The 11,675-nt window shown below is 35.8% G+C and overlaps 1 protein-coding gene and 1 long non-coding RNA gene across 5 annotated transcripts; one reads left to right on the top strand and one right to left on the bottom strand.

Annotated features, from left to right (window-relative positions):
- Positions 1–5,131: 5,131 nt before the first annotated feature.
- Positions 5,132–6,998, bottom strand: LOC124434315. The gene is made up of 4 exons (XM_046984201.1): positions 6,872–6,998; positions 6,405–6,646; positions 6,055–6,230; positions 5,132–5,945 (listed from the first exon to the last, which is right to left on the bottom strand). Exons 1-4 carry the CDS (start codon positions 6,996–6,998, stop codon positions 5,132–5,134), a joined length of 1,359 nt encoding a protein of 452 aa, XP_046840157.1.
- A 1,953-nt stretch (positions 6,999–8,951) lies between these two features.
- LOC124435357 lies at positions 8,952–11,574 on the top strand. Of its 4 annotated transcripts, XR_006945009.1 has the most exons (6): positions 8,952–9,049; positions 9,144–9,566; positions 9,847–9,980; positions 10,190–10,289; positions 10,367–10,611; positions 10,966–11,574. It is a non-coding gene; the product is annotated as an uncharacterized LOC124435357 (long non-coding RNA). The 4 variants fall into 4 exon arrangements; XR_006945008.1 differs by lacking the exon at positions 8,952–9,049 and having other exon boundaries at positions 9,088–9,566; XR_006945011.1 differs by lacking the exons at positions 8,952–9,049; positions 10,966–11,574 and adding an exon at positions 10,665–10,959 and having other exon boundaries at positions 9,088–9,566; positions 10,367–10,546.
- Positions 11,575–11,675: the final 101 nt, after the last annotated feature.

Genomic DNA, 11,675 nt, shown 5'->3' with positions numbered 1-11,675 from the left:
TTTTTGTTTCAAAGGTTGTCACCACGTGGTAGTTCCTTAGAATCATTCACGTTGGATGAGACCGATATAAAAAGGATGTTAGATGCCATGGAAGAAGAAAAGGTTCAGGATGACATGTTTCTTGTCGACGTTGTTGCCAGTGCAATGGCTGTTGTCTTGGCGTCCATTGTTAAAGTAGAAAACGTTCATGAAGACTCGCTGAATGTTGCAATAAAGCTTGCTAAAGCAGCAGGACTTGCGTACGAAAGCAAGAAAGAATATAAGTCAGCAATTGTCTCTTACCGTACTCGCGAACGTCTTCATACGTCTTCAAATGACAGCAATGATCTTACCACTATTATGATAACTTATGACATTGCAAAATGTTACAAAGAACAAGGAGACTATTCTAAAGCTTTTGAAATATTCGAATCAAATGTTGATACACTTGCCAACCAGAAGTTTGATGATCAAAAGTATGATGATCTAATTGTTGATAACTTGATCGAAAAAGTGCACTGTTACCTCCAAACCTTTCAATATCAAGATGCAGAAAACTGTTTGAATGAAATCCGCCATTATGAGATCAGAGATGAAAAACGTGTCCAAGTATTGATCTATGAAGCATGGTGCAAGCGTCAACAAGGAAAACTTGAGGAAACTTTCAATCTTTACAAGGATGCAGCCAAATTTATCTTAGACAATGATAACTTTGATAAGGCAGAAATACTCAATAACATGGGGTTACTTTTTACAGATCTTGGAATGAAAGATAAGGCCTTTGATTTCATTTGCCGAGCCCAAAATATTAGAAGAAAAATAATTGCACAGAAAAACCATCACTTGCTGGCTGAGTCTCATAAAAATGTTGGGTTATGCCTAGTAGAGAAAGGTGATAGTAAAAATGCAGAAAAAGAGCTGCAGAAAGCTATTGAAATTTACATGAAAATTGGTGATGAAGTTAAAATTTCTGACGTACTCCAAATTTTAGCCAGATGCATGTTGTTACAAGATCATCCAAACTACAATCGTGCCATGAATTATGCACAAGAAGCTATGGGAAAAATGAAACCACAAGTGCCCACGGATTACAATCCGGGAAGTGCGAAAATCCTGTCAATTTTCGGTAGGTGTTTTCTCAAAACTGGAAGATGTGAAGAAGCCGAGGAAAATTTTATAAAAGCTTCACGTTTGATTGAAGATTCGCTTTCCAAAAATCATCCACAGCTCATTGAAATCTACGAACTTCTTTACCAACTTTATGATATGGATGGCCAACCCAAGCTGGCTGAAAAGTGCAAAAAGGAAAAAAGGCGCATTAGCGATGAAATAGAAAAAATAGCTTTGAAAGTAAAAGATTCTGATGAAATTCTGCAATGGAAAGAACAATAAATAACGATTTTCGTAGTTATACTTTTTATTTGCTTGATTTTTATTCCTTTAATTGCCTATTTAGTTGTTAATTGTATTCATTTGTAGCCAGAGAAGCCACGAAAGAGCTCAAATATAGCTTGCTAAGAAACTTTGCATAGTTTGTCAACTTTATATTTAGTAACTTTTTTTCTGTTTCAATAGTCAGACAATACACTACTGTGTGTTACTGTCGTTAAATGCTTCCCATTTTTCTTTATTAAAGTTTTACTATGCAGTTATTTGTTACATTTGGTCATCGGCAATAATAATTGGTGAAAGGTTTTACATATTTTTGCACTTTTTGAAATGTCGCTCATGTCACGTTTTCAAAATGTTATTTATGTTCCCTTTTTGAAAAGTCGTTCATGTCGTCATTTATGAAATGTTATTCATGTCGTCGTTTTTTAAATGCTGTCCATGTCGTCGTTTTCTAAATTTCGTTCATTTCGCTTTTTCGAAATGTGGTTAAGCTATGTTCTCCTTTTGAACTGTCATTCATGACGTCTTTTTGAAATATCGTTTATTTCATCTTTTTTAAATGTCATTTCTTTCGTGTTTTTGGAAATTTCGTTCACAAAAGTTGAGTTTTGCTCATTGTATTACAAGTTCTTGTTGTCGTTTCAAATTTTAGTCGAATATTTAAAATCCAAGAGCTAATTTGCGCAAAGCACACAGGGTTTGTACGACAAGTAATACCGTGTGAATATATATGGAGGTTTGTTTTAGACGTGTGGTCCGTGGAAGTTGGAGATACGAGTTGAGCGGACAGGAGGTCAATGGAAGTTTGGTACTTTGAGTATACCTTCATGGTGGTCTGTGGTGTTTTGGCAAAAGACGTAAATTGGAATTGGGGTCTATGGAGATTTGGTGCAAGGAGTGGAGGAGTATGGTGTTTGGCAATAGGAGTAGAGGTAAATGGTGGTCTATGAAGGTTTGGTATTAGTTGTAGACGAATGATGATTTATGGGGTTTTGCACTATGAGTGGAGAAAGATGGTGATCTATGACGGTTGTTATATAGAGTAGAGATGCATATATAGGGAGAAAATCAGTTGCATTGTTTAGTTAAAGGGGAAGTCAGACCCCAAAAAAACTTTTTATCAAATGAAAGATTTTATTTTTACAAACCATATTCCAAAGTTTGACAGCTCCAATCAAAATTATACCGGAGATATGAAACCACAAAATCATGAAATTTTGCTGTAAAAGCTGCAGCCATTGTATACATGCGAGCGAAGCCGCGATCGAGCAGCGGCTTCCGTTCTTGACGTCACTGCGCGGTAAGGAACTTTCAATCAACATCACATAACACATAATCATTTGTGAAAGCTCTCTGTATTTATCATTTTAAACTTGCTTAATAAATAACGTGATGGATACGAATGATTCATACGAATTTTCAAGTGATCACTCTGTTGTGAGTGATATATTTCCGGAAAATGAGCAAATAATGGTGTACGAAAACATGATTCAGCCGGTCGGCGTTAGATCATAGGTGAGATATGCACATATACGAAACTGCGCTTAATGTTGGTCTGCGGTATTCCACAGTGACTCTTTCCATGTAAATCGCGAATTATGCGTCCGTGGATTATTCGATTTTTTGTACCGTTTTGTATATTGTATTATATTTATTGGTTTTCTCGTATATATATATATATGTTGCAACACAAATTTAAACCATGATTGAATTCAAAGATTGTTCTTGAACTACAAGGTTGGTTTACGAAATTTTATCTTGTTTACAATAACATCTATCTGAAAGACAAAAGTATGGTTGAATAACATTGGGAATCGAGATAATTTCAACCCACATATGGAAATAAACCTTATTTTGCAATGAAACATTTTTCATTGCAATCATTATTCTCACGATTTGCTGATTTCAAAATGTTTGTTATATTAAATTTTAGTTATTCTAGTGCCATGTTTTTCTAAATTATGCATCAAACTTCTTAACTTCCTCTGTTCATTAATTTTGGATTGTTTACAAGAAGCTTGCTATGATCATTTGATATAATGTTTTAAGAGGTTTTCCAAAAGTATAAACTGGCATGTAAGAATCATGATATTACATAAACCAAACAACAATGGTTTAGCTCTAACAGGTTATATAATTTGTTAATTTTTAAAATTACAAATTTGTTAGGAAATTCCTTATGAAGTTATGACGTTTATATTAATTGAATGACACCAATATACATGAGATTATGATATTTATATTAATATATATTAATATTTTCAAAGGAGCAGTACATCATTAATCATTAACCCTTCTGTGCAACAGATGGTAATAAAAAAACAGAAATTTGAGTTATTTTTGCATAAACACTAGTTATCAAACTAACAAGTTGTCCATAGTGAAAAAGATTGTAATCTTGATGAACTGTATGGTATATATTGCAAATTGCAAACACCTTAGTTTTCACCTAATCCCGGCAAACTGTTTTCAATTTGTTCATGTATTTGGCTACACAGCCTATTACACCTTTGCAGTTCAAAGATATGTCTAAAGTCAGGGAATCTGGGAAACTTAGATGCACGATTTCTTATGAGATGTTACTGTTTATGATGTCATTTTGCTAATATGTGTTAAAAAATGTTCTTTAATAGTTACTAACCTACATGATTATTTAACTTGTTCCATACATATATTAGAAGAAAGAGCTGAACTTGTCAAATTATTTTATATGTGCACAATATTTACACAGCTAAGCATCTCCTTGAACAGGGATCTTAATGAAATTTACAGATAGTCACATACTGCATTACTTATAAAAATTTGTAATTCTTAAGATTTAATAAACTGTTGTGAAACAATTCAGAAAGAAAAGGAAGAGCTCCTCTTTAGAAAATTTAGCAAGATACTTCACAATATGAACATAAGAATGGTTTATCTGTTACTAATGCTGTACTTTGCTTTACAGAAAGTTTGATGCAATTGTAAGGAGGTTGATGATGATACCAATTCTTACAGTTATTGCAGTAAACCATTTCAGCTTCAGGGATATGCCGAAAACAAACACAGTATACACTGATGACGTAATGACTTAGTGTACAAACTGCAGAATTCACACGATGTGGAAACATTTCCAATTTCATTTGCTTGAAACATTTCATCAAATGGGTACGCATATCTTGCTGTAACCACGAAATCTTGCAAGGGTCTATCCCCTGAGCAAGTGCGACTGCATTTGCTATGCTAAATAGGCCACAGTCAGATCCTCCCTTCTGACGCTGTTGAAGTACCACCGTAACGTCAAGTGAGCCATCGTCAAGACAAAGTCCTTTGTACAAATTAATGATTTGCCGTCTCAAAGAAGCATTCAAGCTGGTGTTTAGACTTTCATAGACAATGACTTTTCCTGTGATGGAGCTTGACGTGACCCAGTGTAAACCAGTATTATGGCATTGAATGGTTTGATTTTGCTCATGGGGGAGCGCGAATCTACTGGAGTAAGTCATTGTCACAATGGAATTAAGGCCACCAACATTTGTTTCCATGTTTTTGATGAGATGTTGTGCAGCATCAACATGGTCGTCAGTTAGCCATCCGCAATTACTCGCCAATATTTCTTTTGCCGATACGTCAATCCAATGCCGTTGATCTTTACCCAGCAGTCATGAGGATTGATTGTTTCTTCTGAAAAATCCTTCTTTGTTTTTTACTTTTTTTCCATGTGATAACTCACTGTGTATATTCCTCTTTCTTTCCTCTTTTATTCCACCATCATCATCTATTAGAATTGTTTTGCTCCTAGCTTCAGCAACTGCACCAACTCTTTTACTAATTTTTTCGCTCTCTGCTTTAACTGGCGAGTTTTTGTCTGCTTTTGAGCCTGTGTTTTTATCACCTGTTTTTTAGGTGACAAAGACTTGTCTTTCAACGATACACCCTCTTCATTAGGATGATTCTTCCTTGTGTACGCAATTATTTCGTCAAGCATAACCAGGGCTTTACTCAGAACGTTCCTATCTGTAACCACATACAGTTCATCTTGAAGACTCTTCAATGATTGGATGCATTGCTTACGTATGTTAGACTTTCTCCGGTAAGAAAGGTTTCTATTATTTGATTTGCTGACATGTATTACCTGATCACTATCCTTTTTCTCTATTATGTGTTGCTCAGGTGTGTATTCTGAATTTGACGATGGTTTTGTAGCGGAAGAGGAAGACCGTTGAGTTATCACTTTATCCAAAGTAAACAGGGGGTACTTGTCGAATTTTCTGCCCAATGATTCCCACCCTATGTCTGGCTGTTGAACAACTGCGCATATGTGCTTGCAGAGAAGTTTCTTTGTTCGAAAGTCGAGACACTGACACGATGGTAACTCTTCGTCTGAGCCAAGCCTTACTTGGTATGCGCATTCTGCTCCTTGTACGATGAAAAGCTTTGGAGTCTCTTTTTTAATGTTTGAAATCTGGATGCCAGAGTCGATTCTACTGATGATATGTTGAACAACACCTCTGGGTCGGTCGTGGAGATACTTTGGAACACGATCATCGTAGCCTCGATATGATGACGTACATCGAATGTTTTGCTCTTTGTATCTATGTAAAATTACCATACGTACATGAGAAAACTTACAAAATTTTAAAGAAGACGATCATAATCAAGTTGTACAAATTCTCAAGGAGCGGATATTGTACCATCACTTACTTCTTGTAACTATCAGGTAAAAAATGGTTGATTATTACGTCAACCAGATCAGACACCGAGTTATTTCGTCTACTTTCGAGATATGAGTGCTTGAGCCAGTTATTTTGTCTTTCGATACCATTGTTTGTATAAATTGCAATACGAAGATGTTCATCTCGAAAAAAGCGAACCCATTTCTAAAGCATAAAGTCAGTAATAATGCAACAAATACTTTAATTTAAGTATGGTGGTAAATACATTCATAACTATATTTATAACATAATAGACAATGTACGTCTGAAGGGCATATAAGCATGTGTGTTTTCCTGGGAGCATAATTTATTGTTCCTTCTTGGTATTGTGAGTCTTACCTCTAAGTATAAACCCCAAAAGTCTAAAAAATAGTTTTGTAGTTGGACTGATTCCTTCCATGGCCTGCTTTTTTTGAGTGCCTGGATGTTCTCATCAAGAGTGGCTTGGTTTTCACTCTGGGCGATGTTTCGCAAGTGCCTCAACACTTCATCTTTATACATACTCACACCATTACTACTTTTAGATAACCATTCACCCCAGGCTTTTTCGCGGTGAAAATCGCACACGTGGACATGCGTTTCTTAACAATTAGAAAGAAAATGTTTTTAAAAATTTGTAAAACTAGGGGGTAACATTTTATGATTGACAGTGCAAAATTATTTTATTTTAGATAACTACACAATCACACGTCGCTCTTTCATGAGTACAACGAATTCATTAACATGGCAGTAAGTGTTTTTTTGAATGAGTTCCTTATGTCCACCAATGATTGTGTTTTGTCATATATATGGCTATTCTTTCTTACTAGGAAAACACTCTTCAATCGCGGAAATTTCTGCCAGTGAGAAGTCCACCATCATGTTTCTGGGGTTCCACTCGGATTTTCCCTGCTCAATATTCGAGTACCTCGGATATTGAGCCAGTGTCTTCATTTTCTGGAATAAAACTGCGACGACAATGTATCCAACATTTGATCTGACGCATAAAAAGAAGAGTGGCAAGGCGTACCATCACAATGGAAAATGTGTTCACAGTTTTTTCCTGCTTGAATAGTATTTGCATCACATCTCTTCACCTGCATGTTCTGTATGTAGCATCCATGAGACACATCTCCTGCCCGTACAATAATAATAGGCGCTTCATCCACTTCGCTTGATACACAAATAAAAAAGTGCTTTTTACGTGTTTTTCATCTTCCGCCGTCAATGGCTGTTAAATAAGTAAAAATTATACAACTGGAGTTAATATGGCAAGTTTTGTTAGCGCAAGGTAGACAATGATACATTACCCTGTAAAAGATAAAGTCTTCGGGATGTAACTCATGCCACTCAGATAATTTTGTCTCCAAATTTAATTGGTCATCTGGAGATCTTTGTTTTCCAGATCGGGTTGCATTTAAGATGTTCCTTATATCGACGTCTGTTGGATAATAACGGCGGCTTGACTCAGCTGGCAAATCTTTACTATTGAATAAATGCCCATTTACAAACTTTTCCAAATGCCGACGTACTTCGGCAACACTGCGGACACCTATGACTTGCATTTCTTTTATTTTTTGCACTACTTGTGCATCTATTGGCTCTCTCAAACCTGCTACCTGTGTTTATTGGGAATTTGGGTATATTTTGTTTACTAAAAATGTAGCCGTTTTTTTTATCTTAATTAGTGAAGATTTTACCTCTCCTTCCGTCACATGATATTTATGACTATCCATACTTGGAAGCTTCAAGAGAAACGTATCTTCAATAATCAGATTTTCCCACGATTTCAACGCGTTTTTCAGTAAGGATGTTCTTTCTTGCATTTTTCTTCGTGGTTTTATAGCACCAGAAGAAACCTCAACCTAAATTGTCATATTACATTAAAGAACGTGGGATTTAATACTTCAGAAATTTTAAGTTTGCTGTTGAAAACTAGACATCAGTTTGACTTAAGTATATGAACCGAATTTTATCTTACCTTGTACTGTGGGAATTTAAAAATCCGTGACATATATACTTTGCTCGGACATCCAATTTTTTTGGTAGGTTGAAAATGTTTTTTCCGTTTTCTAAACGTGTGATCGTGACCCTAAAAAAACAAACGACAAAAATATGTTAGAACAAAGAACCAGGGCTGTCACTGGTAAATTTGTGAAAATGTGTGTAGTAAAAGTGACGATATAGAGTTGTAAGTACCTCATTTTCATCTCTTTCCTTTGCTCTTTTTGTTTTCGTACTTTTATCAATATCTTCACCTTGATGACAATGATAATTCAATGTTCCAATACAAATAAATGGAATTCCATCAAAGGCGTATGAAATTCCATCTGAATTGGAAAGGCTCCATTGCACCCTTGACAAAGACTTTCCAGAATTCATCACCTCTTTAATGGTTTTGCCTTGAAAATATGAGCCCTTTGATCAGTATTAATCTCTCAAATTGCAGAATTATTGATAATAAACTACAATAATAATTAGCAATGAAAAGTGTATCATTTGTTCATTCATGCTTTATATAATCGCAACAATCGAAATCTCGGACGGCACGATTAAATATAATATATTGTATGAATTCTGACGTGAAGTTATGTGATTATTGTAGACATTACAATGATTACATACTTACCGAAAAGTGCATTTGAACTCACACATCTCCATCCCGAGCGCGTGTCTTTTGTATTCCTCAAAATTTTCCCATATGTCTTTCTGCCATGAAAACATTTTAATCGAAGAACAGCACGAGTCCATTGTTGTTTTTTAAAAATTCGCGGTGAAAGCGCGCAATCTTAAAGAGTTCTGGGTGGATTGTTACTGCTGACCGCAATTAAGCGCAGTTTCGTATATGTGCATATCTCACCTATGATCTAACGCCGACCGATTCAGCCTTACTCATATGAACCGGTTGAAACCGACTTGGGTAGCGACGCCGAAGACGATTCGCAAGGAACGAGTGCTGAGTCTTCAATTGAATCTGGCTCAAATAGACTTCAAGATAAGTACTGGTAATAGTTATCTACAAATATTTGATTTTTTTTTTCATTAAGTGTACGAAATATACGCCAAAGTCAAATCCGTAAATGACTTTCTTCTTTCAAGGTGTACATGCGGTCATTGTCAAATAATGGACAGACATGAAGAATGTATATGTTGCAAAGAGATTGCTGCTTGCAGGGATATTAATGAAGAGTCAGCTGAATTCGAGGGTATTGATGTTCCAGAATGTATCACTGACAACCCTGTATTCCAAAATTTATGTTTAAATTACTGGGTATTGAGATTGGCGTGGAGTCAATACAAGCAGCAGTATGGGAAAAGTGCTTTTGAAGGACCAGAGCATAAGAGGCAAAGGCATGTTGCTTACAGACAATTTGTAAGATGGTGTTGGGGAATTTTGGGAAAAGAAATAAGGAATCCTTTGCCATCTTGTGCTGTTTGTTGTATTCGGGCACATTTCCCTCCACCTGGTCTAGAAGAAGATTTTGTATTTAAAGGTTTTGAATTTGCTGATGAGTGATGCAGGTATAGTTTCATTATTTTTTCTTGCCCATCCTTGACCTATGAGCATATATCACTTCCTCTTTACTTGGCTTGGGTACATTTACAATGTTTTTGGGAATGTTACTTAACCTTGCTGTTGGAATTTGATGGTCATATGAGGCAACATTTTCCATTAGGCTTTGCACAAAGGAAAATGATTTGTTCTCTGTTATTGGTTTGGCTATCCATTTATTACGGCCTTTTGGAAAAACTATTTTGTATCTGGAATTGCCATTTTTCAACTGAGCTTGTTTTCTTTCAGTGTTTGAATTATGATCGATCACAGCCAATTGGGTTCTTGCAACCATGCCATTGTATGAAAAATGAAGGCGTTTTGGAACATATTTCAATAGTAATGAATAGTACACTTCCAGGTTGCCAGTGTGATGGAATTCTGTAAGTTTTGTTATGTCTTTCAACAATTTCTTGTTCAAAACGACATCTTCTAAGGCAATGTAGTCTGCAGACCGTGGTGTTAACCATTTTGTCTTTCTTTCTCTCCTCCTAGAAAGCTTTTCGTGTGAACACTTCCTAAAATACTTACTACTTTTCCATTGGTGTATGTTTATAACATGATTCAAAATAGACACCCACTTTTCACATAGAATATCAGCGTTTCCTTCACATGTTTGCGCACACCACCACAGATGGTTCGACACTGACTGAATCCACTTTTGAAGGGAAGCATGTTTTTTTGCTTTTTTGGTAAGCTTTTTTGTTATCCATTTAGATAAGTGCCATACATCATATTGGTGAATAATATGAGGATATTTTTTCTGCAGCTCTGATGTTATTTGGATGTGGCGATCTGTGGTCAATGATCTAATTTGGAGTTTTTCACCCATGACATTATTTAAAGATCTCTGGCAACCTTCATTCTCCATTGCATTGGAAGAAGACACTTCAGATACCTGTATCAAAGAAAAATCAACAATTTTCCCACTGTTTTCTTCCATCAGCGTGTATGTGCCATACTTTGCATTGTGACCTGGACTATCACATCTTCCATCACCACATAAATCTATTGGTATGTCTGCCTTGGTATATTTTTCTATTATAGTTTTTTGCTGTTTTCTATAGGTGCTATTAATCACTGGAAAGACAATTTCATCCTGCATATTATAGAACTGGTCCTTGTTCACAAAACCTAAGTTCACTATTGAATGTGCACTATTGTTCATGGGACTAGAGATTTTTGAAAAGTTACTGTATTTTATTTTCCTTCTTGGCTTTTTCCTCTGTGCCAGTGTCTGAACTGCAATACTGCGTGTTGAAATCTTTTCACACTGTGTTTCAGCATCAACACTACTTGGAGTATCACTATCACATAGTATTGCCACACTTCTTCCAGCTAAAGTATCTATTTCTGGCTCTATTTCAGTCATGGTCATGGACAATGTGAGTGAAGAGTCTTCAGCATCACTGGGTTGTTCAAGCATACTGGCTAATTCCTGCACATTGTGGAATTTAGATTCATTTAATTAAAAAATGTTTCAAGTGTAATGTTCAAAAGAAAATTTTAATATAATGATCTCACTTATATATATCAATACATACTTATTCATGCTCAAGATAAATAATATCAAAAATTATTCTGTAAAAATAACATTAATGGGCTACCTCTTGCATCGCTTTTCTTTTCTGCCTCTTACTTGAGGATTCCCGCTCTGGTTTACGCTTTAGAAAGGGGAATATTGAAGGGACACTACCGGGTTTTAATGCTTTTTTTGCTTTCATTCCAAATAAATCTTTCAGGGAACCTTCAAAACAATCTGGCGTGAAATGCGCGCTGCACACATAGCATGAATTAGGTTTAGGCAAATTATCACGTCGAATTCGCCCTAGCCACATTTTACGAATATATTGATCATTTGGCAAGCGATGGTAAGATATTTCACTTCCTTTGGTTTTTTTTGAACAATTAGTGCAACCGGGTACCATACAGTAAGGCATATTTATAAAGAAAGGAAAATAAATATCGAGAAAGAAACACGCATCGAAGACTTTGTGTTTGTTTTGTATATGAAATTTTGAGCGCTATCGCGCTCACCGCGCAGTGACGTCAAGAACGGAAGCCGCTGCTTGATCGCG

The sequence above is a fragment of the Xenia sp. Carnegie-2017 genome, unplaced genomic scaffold (assembly GCF_021976095.1).
Source record: "Xenia sp. Carnegie-2017 unplaced genomic scaffold, XeniaSp_v1 HiC_scaffold_14, whole genome shotgun sequence".
Lineage (NCBI taxonomy): Eukaryota > Metazoa > Cnidaria > Anthozoa > Malacalcyonacea > Xeniidae > Xenia > Xenia sp. Carnegie-2017.
This window is presented reverse-complemented; position numbering and strand designations above follow the sequence as displayed.

What these genes read in the sequence shown, in the direction of transcription:
- LOC124434315 (XM_046984201.1), bottom strand. Translation starts at nt 6,998, where the DNA reads ATGAAGACACTGGCTCAATATCCGAGGTACTCGAATATTGAGCAGGGA. An exon ending in TTTGGGGTTTATACTTAGAG is followed by an intron (nt 6,231 to 6,404) that starts GTAAGACTCACA and finishes TTTATGCTTTAG; the next exon opens with AAATGGGTTCGCTTTTTTCG. An exon ending in TTACCTGATAGTTACAAGAA is followed by an intron (nt 5,946 to 6,054) that starts GTAAGTGATGGT and finishes AATTTTACATAG; the next exon opens with ATACAAAGAGCAAAACATTC.